A 21,941-nucleotide genomic window follows, 5' to 3' on the forward strand; every position below is an offset into this window, starting at 1 on the left:
TGTTTGTTTAAGTACTCTATTTTCTCAATAATTCTAGACACATAAAGAGTAACTTCATCTGTTTGCCCTGGATCAATTCCCTGGATCAATTATATGCCTGATCATAGGGCTCCTATAGCATGAAAGATAAAGTACAAACAGGTCTATTCTGTCTTGGAAAAAAAGTAATTTCATATGTATCTGTATCTTATACTGGAACACGCTTCTGCTGTATCTATGCAAAACCAGCTCCACATTTGCATGACAGCCTCTGTATTTGCAACAGGTCCGTTTTTTTTTAGAGGTGGCAAGTGCTGGAATCCTCATCACATTAATCCTTCTGTTCTCTGTGTGAAGATGACTTCTAGCAATATGTGCCTACTTGTTTGTTGTAACCAATCTGTCATGACTTAATTTAACTGACCATATACAACATACCAGTATATAATTCCATGAAAATTCCACACATCAGTGCAATTTAGTTTTAGAATTTAAGCCCAGTTTTAAAATTCTGAAGACTAATTCTGAACCCTAAACATATGCAGGAAGGTTATACCATAACTAGAGGACTTTTAGAGAAAAGGCTCTGCCTCCTGCCAAAGTTTTCACAATTCTAGGTACTTATAGAAAGCCACTTCCTTGCTCTCACTGTAGGTGTGTCTTATCATAATAGTTGATGAGTTCACTCAGATATTCAGGGGTAAGCCTGCGTAGTGCTTTATTACAGCTCTGTAGCATTATTTTGTAATCAATGCAAATTTTATTGGCAGCCAGCGTTGTGGTGATACAGTATGAGCAGCATGGTCAGTTCTTTTAGTTAAGATATTAGCCGCCACATTCTGGACTATCTGGAGCTTGTTTAGCTCTGACTGGGACATCCAGTCAGTGAGGCCTTATGATAATCCAACCTGTAGGTGATGAATGAAGAACTGAATTATTAAGTAGATTTCTTAGCAATTGCGTTGATTGATAATTGAAGGAGCAGCAAAATGTTTCATAAACAGAAAAATACATAAATATGTATACTTTGTTGGAGGTCAGTAACAAATATTATAGTCACACTTTAACTCACTGTAGACACACTACAAACCATCTATAGATGAAATGTATCAATAAAGTGCACATGAACTGAATTTGAAATTGTGACAGGTCTAGGGGTGAGTTGATATTCTATAATTGTTTTAATTATATCATTTCATTATATTTTATTGATTTATAAAGAAGTAATAAATATCGTTATAAAATTGTCATAAAATGTAATATATAGTGATATTTTCTTTGTAGAAACTCTCCTGACTGTCAGAGGTGCCAGAGGTTATGTGTTGAGTCAGTGAGGCAGTATTGTTGCTGCGTGTGGTTTTGAACGTTACTTCCTGCAGCCACAGCGAGCACTGCTGAGCCTGAAAAAGCCCAGCTAACGTTAGACGGAAAAAAAGCAGCGACGGGGGAAGAGGAGCGAAAGCGGAGCCGTCGGACGTATCCCACTTTCAGCCCTGATCTGCTTCCTCTTACTCCCACTTATTCGCGCGTCGTTCTTCATTCTAAGAGGATGAACATTTTTATACGATTTAACTGATTTAACTGCTCGGATTCTGTTTGAGTTAAAGCGAAACCATATTTTTACCGACGGCGACGGATAAGCGACGGATTATTTTTTTTCCCGCCTTGTTTTTTTTTTCGCGTGATCTTTAGTGTAATACTTTACATTAGCGTTCATTCTGTAACGTTGCGTTTGCGCGGAGAGCTTAGCGGAAGATGGGCTGTTTGGGGAACAGCAAGACCGAAGACCAGCGCATTGACGAGAAGGCTCAACGAGAGGCGAATAAAAAGATCGAGAAACAATTACAGAAGGAAAGGCAGGCTTACAAAGCCACACACCGGCTGCTTTTATTAGGTAAGATTCTCCAGATGGACGCATGAAGCGATATGGCGTGTATGTGGTCGCTCCTAATCGATAGTGCCTTTGAGAGGTCTTGAATAATGCAATGGATTTGACAACTGACATGGATTTTCCAATTTCACTACGCTAAGGAAAGTGACAGTGGAACGGTACTGTCCTGCGCTGTGTTGACATCACTAGGTTGCTATTATTTTATATTGTTTTCCTTTCCTTTGTTTATCTGTCAAAGGGGCTGGAGAATCCGGAAAGAGTACGATTGTCAAGCAGATGAGGATCTTGCACGTCAACGGCTTTAACGCAGAGTAAGTATTTGTTATCCATTTTTAATCCTGGTGTGGTCCCAGATTTGGCCTGCTGTTTTGATACGATACACCGGTAATCGTTTGCTATAATTTTTAATGATAAGCGACGCCTCAGCTTGCGCTTTATTTTTTAATACAGTGCTCGAGAGTCGGCCAGCATGGCGACAAGCACGCTGTGTCCAACTGATTACTAATAGCTGTCAGCCAGATAAAGGCCTCATAGTGGTTTATGTGCTGTGTTTGTGGATAGCTAGATTCCAAGGTTCCATTTCTAACTAGCTCCAGGTTCAGTAATGAAAGGGTGCCAACGGATGTAGTGTGCACTCATTAGTGACATATAAAATATAGATAAAATACAATCTTTAGCACAAATTCAGCTGATGCAGAGGCCAGCACTTAATATTTCCATACACCGTTCCTTTGGAACTGAAACTTCTAACTCCATCATTTCTTACTCTGTTATTTCTGTAACTGTGACCAATCCTCTGCATGATATTTCTGAAATAATTGATTAAAATAATTAATAATTAATAATATTGTGGGCCTAGCCCCATTCTAATCATTCATATCCTGTGTAATATATGTACTGATTGTACTTCATGTTCCCTTTTTTTTTTTGACAGTCACCATAAAATTCTCACAGTAATTCCTCCCAGTTCTGAAGAATTGTGGTATTACTTTGTTTTATAGTTTGTTCACTTGTTTATTCATATTTTTTTCTCAGAGAAAAGAAGCAGAAAATATTGGATATCCGAAAAAATGTGAAAGATGCCATTGTAGTAAGTCCTTCTCTAAATTCAAAACGTCAAGTTAAGAACTTGATGTGGCTGTTAGATCAAGTAATCCCGTTTGGTTAGCAATGCAATTAATTCCACATTTGCCCTGCTTTGTGTTTTTTCTTTTCTAGACAATAGTATCGGCCATGAGCACTTTAATACCCCCAGTGCCACTTGCCAACCCGGACAATCAGTTTCGCGCCGACTATATTAAAAGCATAGCGCCGCTTTCTGACTTTGACTACACAGAGGTAAGGGGTCTGATATCTCAGTCTGGGGCTGATCTCTCAGCATTTGGTCTAATTAATATGAAAATGGTTGGAGTGTTTACTGTAACTGTACTGTAAGGAGCTGCAGGTGGTGTAGTGGGTAGTGGATTGCACAATACATTCATGCTATGCATGCTAAATGAAACAAAAGAGATTCAATGTGACAATAAATGATTACACAGTCAGGTCCGGAAGTACTTGGACAATGGCAGAGTTTTTGTGATTTTGCCTTTATACACCACCACAATGGATTTGAAATAAAACAATCAAGTTGTGATCAAAATGTAGACTTTCAGCTTTATTTTAAGAGGTTCCACAAAAATTTGGCATTTAACATTTAGGAATTACAGCCATTTTCATCAAAGTACCTTCATTTTCAGGGGCTCAAAGGTATTTGGACAAAGTGACATAATTGTAAATATAACCATAATTTTAATACTTGGATGAAAATCCTTTGCAGTCAGTGACTGCCTAAAGTCTGGAGCCCATGTTCTCAAAACTCAAATTCTGAGTTTCCTCCCTGGAGATGCTTTGCCAGGCCTTCACTGCAGCCACCTTCAGTTGCTGCTTGTTTGTGGGTCTTTCTGCCTTCAGTATTGTCTTTAGTAAGTGAAAGTGAGATCAGGCGACTGACTTGGCCATTGAAGAATATTCCATTTCTTTGCCTTCAAAAAGTTGAGTTGCTTTCGCAGTATGTTTAGGGTCATTATCCACCTGCACTGTGAAGCGTCATCCTATCAGTTTTGTAGCATTTGGCTGAATGTGAGCAGAGAGTATAGCCCTATACACCTCAGAATTCATCTTGCTACTTCTGTCAGCAGTCACATCATCAATAAACACCAGTGAGCCCGTTCCATTGGCAGCCATACATGCCCATGCCATAACATTTCCTCCACCATATTTGACACATGATGTGGTATACTTTGAATCATCAGCTGTTCCTTTCTTTCACTATACTTTTCTCTTCCCATCATTCTGGTACAAGTTAATCTTGGTTTCATCAGACCAAAGAATCTTATCCCAGAACATGGGAGGCTTTTTTAGATGTTTTCTGGCAAAGTCTAATCTGGCTTTCCTGTTCTTGAATGTTACCAGTGGTTTGCACCTTGTTGTAAACCCTCTGTATTTACATTCATGAAGGCGTGTCTTGATTGTAGATTTTGACAGTAATACGCGTACCTTCTCCAGAGTATTCTTGACTTCTGTTGATGTTGTGAAGGGGTTTTTCTTCACCAAGGAAAGTATTCTGCGATCCACCACTTTAGTTATCTTCTGTGGTCTTCCATGCCTTTTGATGTTGTTGAGCTTACTAGTGCTTTCTTTCTTTTTAAGAATGTACCCAACTGTTGATTTGGCCACACCTAAGGTTTTTGCTATCTCCTATAGATTTATGTTGTTTTTTCAGCCTAATGATGGCCTCCTTCACTTGCATTGAGATCTCCTTGGACTTCATATTGGTAGCTCCAGTCGAACAGCTGCCAAATGCCAACTCAATACCTGATATCAACTCCAGACCTGTTATCTGCTTCATTTGTTTTGAAATAATGAGGGAATGAATCACACCTGGTCAATTAACTTCGTCAGTCAATTGTCCAAATACCTTTGAGCCCCTGAAAATAGAAGTACTTTGCTTAAAATGGCTATAATTCCTAAACGGTAAATGGCATATCTTTGTGGAGCCTCAGAATAAAGCTGAAAGTCTACACTTTGATTACATCTTGATTATTTTATTTCAAATCCATTGTCGTGGTGTATAAATTCAAAATCACAAAAACTGTCATTGTTCAAATACTTCCGGACCTGTGTGTGTGTGTATGTATGTATATATATATATATATATATATATATATATATATATATATATATATAATAACATCCACATAGGCTAGTACTGTAGGTGGTGTGCATTTTGGTTCCATGTTTTTTTTCATTATATCTCTTGGCTAACCAGGTGAGGGTTGAGGCTTGGGAGTGTGTGGATACTGCTTGCTGATGTCATCATCTTTTCGCTATCCACCATGTGTCAGTACATATACTGGTTTCTTATACATGCATGGTTTAGTATAATGTGCCAGAAGTTAGACACCAGGGTGTTGTTGATATCTTTTTGGTTTTGTGTTGCTAATTCAGGTGTGTAGACGAATACTAGGTATATTTTTATCCAGCACTATTTTCATTTGTTTATTTTCAGGAAATATAGACATGGTATCTGCATCATAGATTGTACATCTCTGCTTATTTTATTTATTTTATTATATGCTGATACACAAATACATTTAGCAGCCACTTTAATAGGAACACCTTTACACCTGCTCATTCATACAATCAGCCAATCATGTGGCAGCACCCGATGCATAAAACTGTCAGGTCAAACGCTTCAGTTAATGTAATCACTCATCAGAATGGGAAAAAAGTTGTCTCAGTGACTTTGACCATGGCATGGTTGTTGGTGCCAGATGGGCTTGTTTGAGTATTTCAGAAACTGCTGATCTCCTGGGATTTTCATGCACAACTCACACAACTCTAGTTCTCTAGAATTTACACTCTGGTGCGAAATAAAAAAAAATTCCAGTGAGTGGCAGTTCTATGGGCGGAAGCACCTTGTTGATGAGAGAGGTCAGAGGGAATGGCCAGACTGATTCGACAAGAAGGCAATGGTAACTCAAATAACAACTCCTTACAACTGTGGTGAGCCAGAAAGTTTCTCAGAATGCACAACATGTCGGACCTTGAGGCAGATGGGCTCCAACAACAGAAGGCCACAGTGAGTTCTACTCTTCTCAACCAAGAACTGATCTGATGAATCTCAATTTCTGCTGTAACATGCAGATGATTGGACCAGAATTTGGCGTTGATAGCATGAATCTATGGTTCCAACCTGCCTTGTGTCCACAGTTCAGGCTGGTGGAGGTGATGTATTGGTGTGGGGAATGTTTGAATGCCACAGCCTATCTACTAGTATTGCTGTCCACGTGCATTCCTTTATGGCCACATCTTACCCTTTACCCCTCTTATAGTGACTACTTCCAGCATGATAATGCGCCATGTCGCAAAGCACGAGCCACCTCAAACTGGTTCCATGATCATTATTTTTTAAATAATGTTCTCCTTCACATTGTAACCAAATCCAGATCTACAGTTTCACTCCATATATGAGGTTCACTGTTGTAAAATCCTAACTGATGTCTTTGTACATGATGTACAGCAACCTTTGAACAACTAGTATTCTGGCATTGGGATATTTGAATATACAGCATTCATTAGTATTTTGATTCAGGCAAGTTTGATACAGTGGGCACAGAAAGATAAGTCACAAGCTTTTGGTTATGGGACTTTACAAAAGATTTCCAAACAGTTGCTCATTTTGGAGATAAATAGTTTGTATTTGGTAACTGCTGCTTAGATGTGGATGAGGGCAGAAAGTTGTTATATGCATAGACCTGTGTGGTGCTTTTTATAATTAAAACGTTTAATTAAAAGATCCAAAGCTAATAACTGCCTTTTACTCTGTTTGTTACTCACATAAACTGAGATCACTCTAATATTGTACTTCTTCCATTTTTTTTCTTGCTAATTTTCTAAATGCTTTCCAAAATGGAAAAAAGGATAAACTGTATAGAACTGAAGGGAAGTAAAAAGGAAAATAAAGAAATGCTTAGATAACTTGTCATGTCTGACATGCAGCCATAATTGCAAATTTATAATAATCTGCAGGGGGCCAATTCATATGAAAATTACTATCATTTAAGGTTAGGGTAAGGGGTGGAGCTAGCATTCATAGCTTTGCTTATGACTACTGTATAAATTCCAAAGAAATCATTCTTCACTAGAATTCCTACATATTTTTCAATACATCATGTTAGCATGCGATAAATATAATAATTTTACCACACCTTCTGCATGGGGATCTTTGGCCTCATAGGTGAGTATCTTCCCTCTCTGGTGATCTGGGCTTAAGTTGCAACAATAATCATATTTCACACTTTCTCATATGTTCATCTGGCTTTTTTTAATCTGTGTCAACCATTCCAGGAAATAACTGTTTACCAGTTCCTGTATTGCTTAGGGGCTTGATTTGTTTACCTTGTGTAAACAAGACTAATGTTAATTTATCCTTCTTACAGGTTTATGTTAATCTCGTTGAAATAGTAGCTGTATTTTTACTCTTACTCAATATAGTCTAGTATACTTTGAGTCTTTGATCAAAATAGTTTTGCATTAAACTTTGGACTGAAGGTCAGTGTGGTTGTAGTCATTATAGCTTTTTATCTGTTGACTCCATACCCTGTATGGTGTGTGTGTGTGTGTGTGTGTGTGTGTATGTGTGTGTGTGTGTGTGTGTGTTTATGTGACTGTGGATACTGTACACTGTCTCTCAAAACATGAACAGTAGGAGATGTTTTGGCTGCAGCTCTGACTCCATTAATTAGGTCTGTCGTATAATGGTATATTGATTTTTTGCTGGTGATGGTTTGTGTATTGGCTTGTTGCCCGTTCAGTGTCTTACAGCAAATGACATATGCATGTGTCTCTCTCCACACAGGACATTCGGGACCAGATAGCCATATAATATAGTTTTAAATAAAGCAATATTGGGCTGTGAGTTGAGGTAAGAAATAGGCAACTTTGGCTTTGGACTTTGGTTCTGTGGGCAGGTCTTTGGCAAACCTGAAGGGGAAACACTGTTGCAAGGATTTCAATTTGGCTGAGTGTGTCTGGCTAGGCTAGTAAGAAATTTTGTTCAAATTTTGTCATCATTTGTACAACATGCATTAGCACTGCTTGGATAGCAAACTAGAATGTGACTGAGACAAGGGTGAATATTTATAATGGAAATTAAGTTATTAAGCAAAATGCCAATTTTTTGCCAAGGTTGAAAAAAAAAAAAATATATATATACATATATATATATATATATATATATATATATATACAGTCAGGTCCATAAATATTGGGACAGTGACACAGTTTTGGTAATTTTGCCTCTGTACACCACCACAGTGGATTTGAAATGAAGCAGTCAAGATGTGACTGAAGCGTAGACTTTCAGCTTTAATTCAAGGGTTTAACAAAAATATTGCATTAACCGTTTAGGAATTACAGCCATTTTTTACAGAGTTCCTCCATTTTCACAGGCTCAAAAGTAATGGGACAATTGACTGATAAGCAGTTTCATGGCCAGCTGTGGCCTGTTTCCTCCTTATATCATGATAAATTAAGGAGATAAAAGGTCTGGAGCTGATTCCAAGTGTTGAATTTGCATTTGGTAGCTGTTCATGGGAACTCTCAATATGCCATCCAAAGAGGTGTTGATGCAAGTGAAGGAGGCCATCATTAGACTGAAAAACCAAAACAGACCTATCAGAGAAAGAGCAGAAATTTTAGGAGGGCCAAGTCAACAATTTGGTACATTCTTAAAAAGAAGGAATGCACTGGCGAGCTCAGCAACACCAAAAGGCCTGGGAGACCACAGAAAACAACTAAAGTGGATGATTGCAGAATTCTTTTCTTATTGAAGAACAACCCCTTCACAACATCTAGCCAGGTCAGGAACACTCTGGAGGAGGTAGGCCTATCATTGTCAAAGTCTACAATCAAGAGCCACCTTCATGAATGTAAATACAGACGGTTTACCTCAAGATGCAAAGCGCTGTTAACACTCAAGAACAAAAAGGCCAGATTAGACTTTGCTAAAAAACCTCTAAAAAAAGCCTGACCAGTTCTGATGCAAGATTAACTTGCACCAGAATGATGGGAAGAGAAAAGTATGGAGAAGGAAAGGAAGGGCTCATGATCCAAAGCATACCACATCATCCGTCAAACATGTGGAGGCAGTGTTATGGCATGGGCATGTTTGGCTGCCAATGGAACTGGGTCACTGGGGTTTATTGATAATGTGACTGCTGATAGAAGTAGCAGGATGAATTCTGAAGTGTACAGAGCTATACTTTCTGCTCAGACTCAGTCAAATGCTGCAAAACTGATAGGACAGCGCTTCACAGTACAGATGGATAACAACCCAAAACATACTGTGAAAGCAGCCCAAGAGCTTGGAAATTAAATGTTCTTAAATGGCCGAGTCAGTCACCTGACCTCAACCCAACTGAGCTGCTTTTCACTTACTGAAGACAAATCTGAAGGCAGAATGACCCACAAACAAGCAGCAACTGAAGATGGCTGCAGTAAAGACCTGGCAAATCATCTCAAGGGAGGAAACTCAGCATTTGGTGATGTCCATGGGGTCCAGACTTCAGGTAGTCATTGACTGCAAAGGATTTACCTCCAAGTAATAAAAATAATCCTAATATTTATGATTATATTAGTTTGTCCCATTACTTTTGAGCCTGTGAAAATGGAGGAACTCTGTAAAAAATGGCTGTAATTCCTAAACGGTTAATGCAATATTTTTGTTAAACCCCTTGAATTAAAGCTGAAAGTCTACGCTTCAGTCACATCTTGACTGCTTCATTTCAAATCCACTGTGGCGGTGTACAGAGGCAAAATTACCAAAACTGTGTCACTGTCCCAATATTTATGGACCTGACTGTATGTGTGTGTGGGTGTGTATTTATACATATATATACACCCATTCACATCATACATACATTTAATAAATATAACTGAAAGCATTGATCTGCAGGGGGTCATGCATTACTTTCAAATAGTGCCCTCAGCGGCCAGGTCTTGCCAAGATATTTAGAACCATAAAGAGACCATACATGAACATACTTATCAAGTTTTGTGATGAAAGCTCAGTGCTAATTGTTTAAAATGCCTGTTGAAACCTGAAGTGGCCATGTTTTTAATGTAATTCAGTGATGATTAAAAATCCAGCTACAGATTAACAGATCAATGTAGCAGCTCAACTAGCCTTTTGTTTCCAGAGAAATAGCTATTTGAACTTATCTCCAACCCTTATGCATATGGCTAGTGCCCCCAAGTGGCCAATTTGTGTGAGACTGCATCCTACTAGTAGATCCCTCCCTGAAAATACCATTCAAGATTCATGACCATAGCTTAATGGGAACCTTGCCAACTGCCTGCTAAAGCCTGACTGGGTGATGGTGGCCATGTTTTTTCAGTAATCATAAAATATCCACTTACAGATAAACACATATGTGCACACTTGAAAATTTCAGCTTCGGCCTTACAGTTCTTGAGAAACGGCTATTTGGTCTTAAACTCAGCCCCCTACGTGTGACCATGCCCCAACCTTTGGAGACGTCCTCAGAACCTTGAACTGAACTGTACTTCCAGTTTGGTTCAAATCCATATGACCAATCATGAATTACAGCTATTTGAGTAAACCAGATCTGCCTGAGAAATAATTGATGTGAGGCGGCCATATTGTTTATAAATGTCAGCAGGTTTTTGGTAATTATTGAGCTTCACACTCTCCCAAGTAGTTTGATATCACTATTGTGAAGATTGGCCAAAAATCCTACGATGTTTTGCATATTACGCAAATTGCCATAAATTGGAGTGGGTGTTTTTTCCTATATTTTGTATATTTTTGTAGAACTTTCTACAGTTTCAGCAATAAAATGAATCTCAAAAAGAAATTTCTTTCTACACCTTATTTTCAAAGAGATATGCTTATTTTTGTGGGCAAAAATATGAATGGCACCCACCAAAGGCCAATTTGAGTGAGATTGCATCAGTTACTAACGGGTCACTACCTGAACCTACCATTCAAGTTTCATGGTGACAGCCCCATGATATGTTAAAGACCTGCTGAAATCTGATTCACTGATGGTGGCCACGTTTCTTAATTAATTAGGTCATAATCAAAAATCCACTTACAGATTAGCACATAAATGCACCATACCAAATTTCAGCTTGATTGGACTTATGGTTCCTGGGAAACAGCGGACCTTAGCTCCACCCCTTATGTATGACCACACCCCAAACTTTGCATATGACCTCAGAATCTCCTCTTGTATATGCATGTATAAGTTTGTATAAGTTTCGTGCAAATCCATGCAAGCACTCATGAGTTTCAACTGTTTTGAATAAATAAGGCTCATTAGATGTGATTGACATGTGGTGGACATATTTACAAATGTCAACATGTTTTTGATAATTATTGATGCTGACACTCTGCTGAGTAGTTTGACACCAAATTTGTGAAGATAGGCCAAAAATCCTAGGCTTGGTTTGCAAAAGTATGTTTTGCATATTATGCAAATTGGCAAAAAATCTAAGTGGGAGGAGCTAAATGGTTCTTGAGGCTTTTTTTGGGACACATGTGACATGTGAAAGGTAAAAAGATGCAGGAGGACTGTTGTATTGTAGGAGCGCATCGTGACTCAATCACACATACAAGGAACACACATGCTGATTGGGAGTGTGAAAAGAATTCATGCAAAGGTTTACATGATGAAAAAAACGATTGGATAACTGATTATTAATAAAAGTTAATCCACCTTTTTCAAACAGATGAAAATTTCATTCAGATTGGCCACACTTGGTTTACTCTATTCTGTTACATTTACATGCAGCCTAATAATCTGTTAAAAAGAATAACATTAACCTTGTAACCTTTAAACCTTTACATTCGATTATTTACAGTCAAAATAGGTGCCTGTGTTCTGTGGAGGGACATTTGGGTCATGATGTGCTCGGTCTGGGGAAAAATTATTGTGTAGGAGAACACAGTTAATGTTACAGATTTTAATTAAAGTAACTATGAGATTGGACTGGCATTTTGAGGCAGACACAAGACGAGGAATGACCCCAGTAATGGTCAGTATTTTCATCAGACATTTAGCTAGGATGTAGAAATGGTTAAAAAGAACAGGAATAAAATGTGGAGACTTTGATCAAGTCTTTATTTTGTGTGAACTTATTCCCAAACCATGGTCTTTCTTACTGGTAACATTAGAAGATGAAGAATGGCCTCATATTTCTGTTTTACTAATGGATAATGCGTGCAAATTGTGTGTGAAAATTTTATCATATTTTCTTCAAACAGAGCATACTAATGTCTGAATTTCAGGCAAATTTGTAGTAATGAACTGAACAGACTTTACTATGGTCTCTATATTCTCTATAGCATTCTCTGTAATAAGCACTGCATCGCTAGTGGGCAGATACAGACGTGCTGACGTGTAATTGACCCAGTGCGCATGCAACACCTACAAATAACAGTGCAGCTGCTTATTAATTAAATATAAACTACAATATCACAAGCCATTAAAACACACTACATCCATTTACATTTTTTAAGTCAACACTACAATTTAAACACAAAGTATTGGCAGAATTCAACATAACAACCATATTAACTAAATAACCAACCAACCGCTAAATAAACTTAATGAACTAATTAAACTTAACACTCAGTGGTTCTTCATTGTCGTACGAGTTGCTAATCTTCTCACAGTAGCACTGAGTTTGGTGCTTGTCAATGGCGCACTCTGACTGGTCAACCACATATTTAAAGGGACCACAGACTCTTTAAAACACACGATTATCTCAGCTGATAACAAACATTTTCTCCCCCATCTCTCACTATTCCTGGTGATGTATGCACTCAAACATGCGCGCACACACACGCATGCAGACACAGCCTAGGGTCCAAAAGTCTGCCATTTTCTGAGTATGCAGTTTTTGTTAGGCTATATTTCTGCCTACTTGACATCAATTTTGACCAAGAAAACATGTAGCAAATTTCATCTTCCTATGTCAAATGGTTGAGGAGATATATGCATTTTTAGCTAAAGTGTCCCCTATGGGCCAATTGTTATGAAATTTGAGGGGTGGCCAAAGACTGTCCTACTGACTACGTATGGTAAAGTTCGTAGAAATTTGACTTTGCATTCAGAAGATACTGCATATTTAGAATATACATGCAATGGCCTAAAATTTTATTGGACTGTAGTGGTTTTGGCCAGTCAAAATTGTTTCAGCAAACTCTCTACTTGTCAGATTTAATATTTTATGCTGATCAGATGAACAACCTAGGACTAGTTTAAAAAAAAAAAAAAAAAAAAGTTTTTTGTTTTTTTTTTCAGAAAATTAAACATGGCAGAAAGTATATCAGCCAAGAGTAATTAAATCATATGGAAAAAAGATGCAGGAACAGTTTTATGCTGTTTTCTACAGATGTGAAGATGTATACCAAACGGTAAATTCATTTATTATAGCACCTGCTTCTGGTGGGTGTTGGTCATTTCATTTGCCTTAGTAGGGGGTGGAATATGGGATGTAACTAGCAATATATCAATGATAACCCTGTCTTATAGCTGTGTAAGTACATTAGGCTCTTCCTTATTAGAATTTATTGACATGTGGTGGCCATATAGTTCTTGATAATTATTGACAGTCACACTCTGCTGAGTAGTTTGATACCGAAAGTGTGAAGATTGTGACAAAAATCTCTCAAAAGTACACAAAAAGTGTGACAAAAAGTTCTCAAAAGTAGATTTTGCACATTAAGCAAATTATCAAAAATTTGAGTGTGCAGAGCTAAATGGGTCTTGAAACTTTTTTGTTCAGGAGAACCCATGGAATAAGTATCAAAAAAAAATTTCACTGTAGGACATACGATATTTGAGGTATGAGCCAAAATGTAAAACACGTCGATATAACACCATTAGGCCGATACTGCTAATCTCTCTTGCATGAGTAGCAGGAGGGAGTACTATATGCTGACCAAGTTTCATGTCTGTAGGACCTGCGGTTTGGTCTGCATCAGGGAGAATAATAATAAAAATAATAATAATAATAAAAATAATCCTAAAGAAAACAATAGGGTTCCAAGCACTGTGGGCTTGGCCCCGTAAAAAATAAAAATCCTAACAAAAACAATAGAGTTCGAGCACCTTTGGTGTTTAGTCCCCTAATAATAATGAGAAGAATGAAAAATCCTTATAATTATAATAGGGTTTCAGCACCTTCAGTGCTTGGATCCCTAATAAATCAAACAAGCAAGCAAACATACATATTAGTAAATGAATGAATGACTCCTGCCCAACCTGTTATGAGCCAAAACTGTGCTTGTTCTTCTTAGATTGTCCTTTCATTGTAATATTGATGGTTTGATTTTTTTTTTTTAAATTTAAGCATTGGTTAATAATCTAACTATAAAGGCATAAGAACTTCTTTTAAGTATATAAACATGTATAAAAATGTAACATGCAACTTATAACGTTACAAATGACTGTGTGAACTTACAGCCATGGTAAAGAGCATTGGTAAAGAGCATTAAACTAGCCATAACCAAGTCTCTCTCTTATATTTCTTTTTCTCTCTTTCTATCTCTTATTCTTGCTTCTTGGTCTGTCTCACACTTTCTCTATTCAAGGCAGTAAAATGCACACTGCTTTTATTCATATTGTTATCACGAGCCTCACTGAGTCTAAGCCCTCAAGAGTTTCTTCCCATCACTTTCTCATTCTCAGTAGGTCAATTTCTTTTGCAAAAACACACATACATGCAGATAGACAGAGAAATGGGGAATTCAAAAAATTTAAAGACAGACACTACTATATCTTTGTCATTACTTCCTTATGGTTAAACACTGAATAAAGTTGAAGTTCCATCCTGTAAATTTATTTTAATTAGTTTATATATAGAGCATTACACAGGGAACCTTCGGAACCTTCTTGGTTGGATAAATGGAATTCCTGTATTGGCTAGGCTATGTATTTGATTAATACCTTGCTGAAACTGGTCATCTTCCAGCTTCCAGCTAAAGTCTGCAATATTCAAGCAAATAATTATTCTAGCAAAGGATTGAATTGTAGAGCTTTTAAAACGCTTGGAGTCTGTTCCCTGTGTTAGGAGGGACAAAAAGCCAAAAATAATTTATAGGTCCTCACTTTGCCAGTATAGGAAATGTCCACTGTAGGGTTTCCGTTTCTATGCTCACTTTCCACCTTGTGTCTTCCTGCTAATCCTGTATCCTGTGCTCCTTTGCTTTGGTCTGGATCTCCATTTCCTGCAGACCCTTGTTCATTGCTGCTAAATTCAGCCTTTTGGGTCAAACTGAGAACTTTGCGGAGCTCCCTCACCTACTAGATCAGGAAAAGGCTGAGGAGGAAATGAAGAGATCTCTGTTTTAGCCAGAAATGGTCTGGGATAGTATATACTGTTTAGGTTAATCAGATGTGACAATGAGTAGAGAAGTGGCATTTCAGACATAGTATATAGGATGATTTCTGTGTGAGAGATGAGTGATCATACTGGATGAGCTATGTGACTGAACTCTTTATCTCTGCTTTTTCCAGTTCCTCTCTCCCATGTTGTTTCTTTCTCCTGTCGCAAGGTTCAGAGACATTTTTTCATCTCCATTATACTGTCAAATGCTAAAAATCATCCTTTCATTTGTTGATGACCTTTAGGTGTGAAAGGCATAGCTAAACATGAAGAAAAAGGTAAACTTATTTGTCGCAAAAACTTCACTTTCAACCCGAAGGGGCCAAATATGAACAAAAATAAAAGTTGGGTTAGTGCAGTTAGTGGCTACATTCATTCTGCTCCTTTAGTCTTGTTTACACTCTATGGGCCATACAGAGTAAACATCTAATAGGAATCTTCTATAATCACTATAATTCTTTGATCACTGCAAACTTGTTTTAATTTTACAGTATAGCTTACATCCTGGGTACATGACAATAAAATAGCCTAGCCCTTAATCAGGCATATCCAACGTTTTGCATGATGAATAGCAGGATCGCTATTTTGAATTACCGAATTCATAGAATAATGCCAATCATGTGCCAACACATCCTGGCCCAAAGCATTCTCTGGTTGAAAGTATCTCTGTCTCGTCTGTGAATCAGATGGGACAGTCGGTTGTATGTTTGTTCACAAACAGATGCTAAATGTCATGGTAGCGCTGAAAGGTGCTTAACTACCCTACCCATGAGTCTGAACATCACATGATCTTGTGACATGGTCCTTAATCACTCTCACTTGTGTCTCTTTATGCTTTGTTAGCACCACTATTTAAGCAGTAGTATTTGTGTTTCACTGTCAAGCTTTTCTGGTTGTTATTGTTGCTTGTTGTCCTGTGTGCCATGCGTTGCTTATAATCTCTTGCCTTCTATCCATAGTTGATGTTTATGGCTCTTGTGTTCACCCTTTTGTTTGTTTTGTTTGTACTTTGCATATAAATTATCTGCACTCGCATCCACCTCCACTACCAATAACGCGCTACTGTACGTGTTTTCACCCTAGCTTATCTACCTGCTTGTAAATTTGCTGCCTCCCGTGGCATAGAACTGCTGTGGTTTGTCAAGAAGGCTTTGACAACATACAAGTCAAGCCTCATGCCATAGAGTAGTCTGCAAAGGAGTCAAATATCCTAAAAAGAAAAAAACTGGCCAGGCACTCTAGATTTCTGTGGTAGTGAATGAACGTCTGTCAGTTTAACCAGTTGGCAAGGGTCTCACTTTTTTGTGGGCAGACCCTTGTGCTGGTGGTGGTCGACAGTGAACTGAGTGAGTGTGTATTTTCAGGTACAATGCTGAGATGCCTCAGCACATTTTGATGAATCATGCCCTGGAAGCATGGGCATGCTTTGATCTAACATTTTTCGAACTGTTTTTGATTTTATTAGGCTGTGCAGTGGCACCAGTGTGGCCCTCCTGCGTCTGCTGCTATTGCAGTTTCTGAACATATAGTAAAGGGAACATGAAGTACACTTTAAGTGGTAATGGTAGTGCTGGCTGCATGTTCAGACTGCAGATTTTGGCAAAGTGTGCAACTGAATGAATCTTTTAACTGAATGGAAAGCAATTTACTTAAATTACTGATCAGATTCAACAATTTCCATGTTTTACAGGTGGCAGACAAGGACACATAAGGTTAGTCTGCTCCCTCAAAATGTCCAGTTTTGCGTTTTAGACAGAAGATGATCTAGTGCCTTCCAGGAGATAGCTTTAATGTGCTTTTGAAGGCTCTGCTGCCATACCTGCTGTTCATTACATTCCCTGCTGCATCCACGCAGTGCCAAAGGAAGATTATGCATAGCCAGTAGTATTTCCATAGCTTGCAAACTGTGCTTCACATTTTGGGCATTGATCATGTCTATCATCAAATCCTATCTGGCCTTAGCAGTACAAACAGCTCGCCTCCTACTCTGACATACAGACAAGGTTGGGAATGTTTAAACAATAAGATTAGTTATACGATTAGATTAGATAAGATTGTTATAAATTGGTGTCCACACTGCTACATGCTAAACTCAAAAAAGAGGCATGTCTTCTTTGGTAATATAGTAATTGTGGTGAAAACAGTAATAAATTGAATGTAAAATTACTCACCAACTGTTCACATCAACAAACTATATCTAATGGTGCAGCTTTAACAATAATTAGCAAAAATATTTGGAGAGAGATGGTAAACATATTCTTTGTTAGGCTTCTTGCAAGACAAAACCTGTAACCAGAAATGTTCTAATATGAATGAATGAATGTGTGGATGTGCATGGTTGAACTTCATGTTTATGAGAGAGCAGATGTAAGGACAGGGACTGCGATTTCTACTAAAATTAAACCTTTTTGCTTTCTTGTTATAACACATTTATATAAGCCTCTAGCAGCCACTCTGGGGGATATATGAGCATTGAAATACTTAGTTGAGCTTACAAGGACTGTTTAATTTTTTTTTAAATGATCCTCATCTTGATAAGGAAACTGACAAGCATGTTACACAGAGCACCAGAGAGGAGGGAGCAGATTTTAGCATGGCTGAACATGAAGGAGGGTGCATGTGTTGTCCTTTATGCGGTATTTTCTCGTAGCTGTTTTATCTTTTCACAGCCTGGAAATATGTGCTTAGCTGTATATACAGTCCCCTCCAAAAGTTTTTTAAAATTTTTTTTTTTATGCACTATACACTGAAGACATTTGGGTTTGAGACCAAAAGATGAATATGAGACAACAGATCAGAATTTCAGCTTTTTATTTACATTTATACATATTAAACCAGTGTTTCTTGATGTGTGTGTGTGTGTGTGTGTGTGTGCTCATTCTTCCTATATCTATCTGGCTATCTATCTATCTGTCTATCTATGTATATATGTGTGTGTGTGTACATATATATATATATATATATATATATATATATATATATATATATATATATATATATATATATATATATATATATATATATATATATATATATATATGTTCAGTAAGAATCATTTTTGGGAAAAAAATGAAAGTAAGAATCATTTTTGGGAAAAAAAATTAAAAATAAAAACCGTACAACAACCTGGTTGCATAAGTGTGCACATCCCTAAACGAATGCTTAGTTGAAGCACCTTTAGATTTTATCACGGCATTCAGTATTTTTGGGTAAGAGTAAATCAGTTTGGCACATCTTGACTCATCTTGACGCAATATTTTTGCCATTCTTCCTTGCAAAAGCATTCTAACTCTGAAAAATTGGCTGGGCGTCTTCTGTGCACAGCCCACTTTAGGCCACCACACAGATTTTCAATTGAATTTAGATCTGGTTAGGCCATTCCAAAACCTTGATCTTGTTTTGGTGAAGCCATTCCTTTGTTGATTTGTGCTTCAGGTCTTTGTCATGCTGAAAGATGAAATTCCTATTCATTTTAAGTGTTTTAGAAGAAGCCTTAAGTTTTTGCACCAAAATTGACTGATATTTGGAGCTATTCATTATTTCATCCACCCTGATAAAAGCCCCAGTTCCAGCTGAAGAAAAGCAGCCCTAAAGCATGATGCTACCACCACCATGATGCACCATGGATATGGTGTTCTTTTGGTGATGTGCTTTTTTTTTTTTTTTTTGCCAAACATACCTTTTGTAATTATGGAATTATTATACCTTTTGGAATTGGTCTCATCAGACCATAACATATTTTGCCACATGGTTTGGGGTGATTTAATGGGACTTGGATATTTTTTGTAAGAAAGGGCTTTCGTCTAGACACCCTACCCCATAGTCCATATGTGAAGAATATGAGAGATTGTTGTCACATGCAGAGAGTAATCAGTACTTGTCAGATATTCCTGCAGCTCCTTTAATGTTGCCATTGGTCTCTTGGCAGCGTCCCTGAGGGACATCCTGTTCTTGGTAATGTCACTGTGGTGCTCCATTTTCTCCACTTGCTGATGGTCTTCACGGTGTTCCATGGTACATATAATGTTTTGGAAATTTTTTTGTACTCTTTTTCTGATCAATTCCTTTGACAGTGAGACCCTGTACAGGCTTTGTCAGCTCTTTGCAGCTGTGAAGAAAATTCTACAGAAACAGCTGGTCTTTATTTGGGGTCAATCAGAATAATTTCATTGATGACAGCTGTATGATAATTACTTTTGAACATGAGATTGAATGTGATTGGTTCATTCTGAACACAGCCCCATCCCCAATTATAAAAGGGTGTGCACACGTATACAACAAGGTTATTGCAACTTTTTTATTTTTCCTATTTTTTCCCTAAAACATTTCTGGTTGTTTTTCACTTAAATTTTATGTGTTGTAATTTCAAAACACAAGGGTGGAAAAAGTTCTGACATGATTTATCTTGGTTTAATTTTTTTCATCACAAAATCTGGCCATTTTAACAGGGGTGTGTAGACTTTCTATATCCACTGTGTGTGTGTATATATATATGTATATATATATATATATATATATATATATATATATATATATATATATATATATATACACAGTGGATATAGAAATACACATATACATATACACACATACGGTGGGGTCCAAAACCACTAGTGAAAATGCTTATATTTTGCATTCTTTATTTTGCATAATTTATCAGTGTTGGTCTCTTCAGTTCTAAATCTTTGTTCTGCCATTTTCTGTAGGCCAGACTGAGGTGAGTATGACTGTATTTGGTATATGTAATGTCACATACTCAGGTAACCAGAATTAGTAGTAATATAGTGTATCTCAACCACAGAAACAAAAGTGATTTCTTTTCTGCTAACTCAGCCTCTTGATAGATATTGCATCTAGCTAGTACTGATTGCATTTTGCATACACTATTTTAGTATAGTAGTATATACGGTGGATATAAAAGGTCTACACACCCCTGTTAAAATGCCAGCCTTCTGTGATGTAAAAAAATGAGACCAAGATAAATCATTTCAGAACTTTTTCCACCTTTAATGTGACCTATAACCTGTACAAATCAATTGAAAAACAAACTGAAATCTTTTAGGTTGGGCGAGTAAAAATAAAAAAACATAATAATGTGGTTGCATGGACTAATACTTTGTTGAAGCACCTTTTGATTTTATTACAGCACTCAGTCTTTTTGGGTATGAGTCTATCAGCATGGCACATCTTGACTTGGCAATATTCATCTTTCAGCACGACAACGACCCAAAGCATACATCCAAATCATGATCCGAATCACCGAAGAGTGCTTCATTGCAAAAACGCTTCAGATCTGTCAGATTGCGAGGGCATCTCCTGTGCACGGCCCTCTTCAGATCACCCCACAGATTTTCAATCGAATTCAGGTCTGGGCTCTGGCTGGGCCATTCCAAAACTTTAATCTTCTTCTGGTGAAGCCATCCTTTTGTTGATTTGGATGTATGCTTTGGGTCGTTGTCGTGCTGAAAGATGAAGTTCTTCTTCATCTTCAGCTTTCTAGCAGAAGCCTGAAGGTTTTGTGTCAAATTTTTTTTTTTTTATAAATTTTATATTTATTTAGAATTTTATTTCTTTTATTATTCCTAAGGTGTATATATAGTTATAGTTAACTTCTCTTTCTTCCTTCCTTTTCTTTCTTCCTGCACTTTAACTGTCTGTGAGCTGCTGTGATAAATGAATTTCCCCACTGTGGGATCAATAAAGTTTATCTTATCTTATCTTATCAATATTGACTGGTATTTGGAACTGTTCATAATTTCCTCCACCTTGACTAAGGCTCCAGTTCCAGCTGAAGTAAAACAGCCCCAAAGCATGATGCTGCCACCACCATGCTTCACTGTGGGTATGGTGTTTTTCTGGTGATGTGCAGTGTTCTTTTTGCGCCAAACATACTTTTTGGAATTATGGCCAAAAGGTTCAACCTTGGTTTCATCAGATCATAACACATTTTCCCACATGCTTTTGGGAGACTTCAAATGTGTTTTTGCAAAATTTATCCGGGCTTGGATGTTTTTCTTTGTAAGAAAAGGCTTCCGTCTTGCCACCCTACCCCATAGCCCAGACATATGAAGAATACGGGAGATTGTTGTCACATGTACTACACAGCCAGTACTTGCCAGAAATTCCTGCAGCTCCTTTAATGTTACTGTAGGCCTCTTGGCAGCCTCCCTGACCAGTTTTCTTCTCGTCTTTTCATCAATTTTGGAGGGACATCCAATTCTTGGTAATGTCGCTGTTGCGCCACATTTTCTCCACTTGATAATGATGGTCTTCACTGTGTTCCATGGTATATCTAATGCCTTGGAAATTCTTTTGTACCCTTCTCCTGCCTGATACCTTTTAATAATCAGATCTCTCTGATGCTGTGGAAGCTCTCTGTGGACCGTGGCTTTTGCTGTAAGATGCGACTAAGAAAATACCAGGAAAAGCCTACTAGAACAGCTGAACTTTATTTGGGAGGCACTTTAAATGATGGCAGGTGTGTACTGACTCCTATTTAACATGAGTTTGAATGTGATTGCTTAATTCTGAACACAGCCACATCCCCAGTTATAAGAGGGTGCACACTTATGCAACCACATTATTTTGTTTTTTTATTTTTACTCACCCCCCT

General features: G+C 37.7%; 1 protein-coding gene across 2 annotated transcripts in view; it reads left to right on the top strand.

Annotated features, from left to right (window-relative positions):
- The first annotated feature begins 1,384 nt into the window (after positions 1-1,384).
- Positions 1,385-21,941, top strand: part of gnal (guanine nucleotide binding protein (G protein), alpha activating activity polypeptide, olfactory type) — a 65,796-nt gene continuing 45,239 nt past the window's right edge. For both annotated transcript variants that reach the window (XM_026924859.3, XM_026924861.3), the window contains exons 1-4: positions 1,385-1,873; positions 2,109-2,181; positions 2,906-2,960; positions 3,089-3,208. In XM_026924859.3, coding sequence (XP_026780660.1) covers positions 1,735-1,873; positions 2,109-2,181; positions 2,906-2,960; positions 3,089-3,208 — 387 coding nt within the window. In that variant the 5' untranslated portion in view covers positions 1,385-1,734. The remainder of the gene's footprint in view (positions 1,874-2,108; positions 2,182-2,905; positions 2,961-3,088; positions 3,209-21,941) is intronic.

Source organism: Pangasianodon hypophthalmus, chromosome 22 (genome assembly GCF_027358585.1).
Source record: "Pangasianodon hypophthalmus isolate fPanHyp1 chromosome 22, fPanHyp1.pri, whole genome shotgun sequence".
Classification (NCBI taxonomy): Eukaryota; Metazoa; Chordata; class Actinopteri; order Siluriformes; family Pangasiidae; genus Pangasianodon; species Pangasianodon hypophthalmus.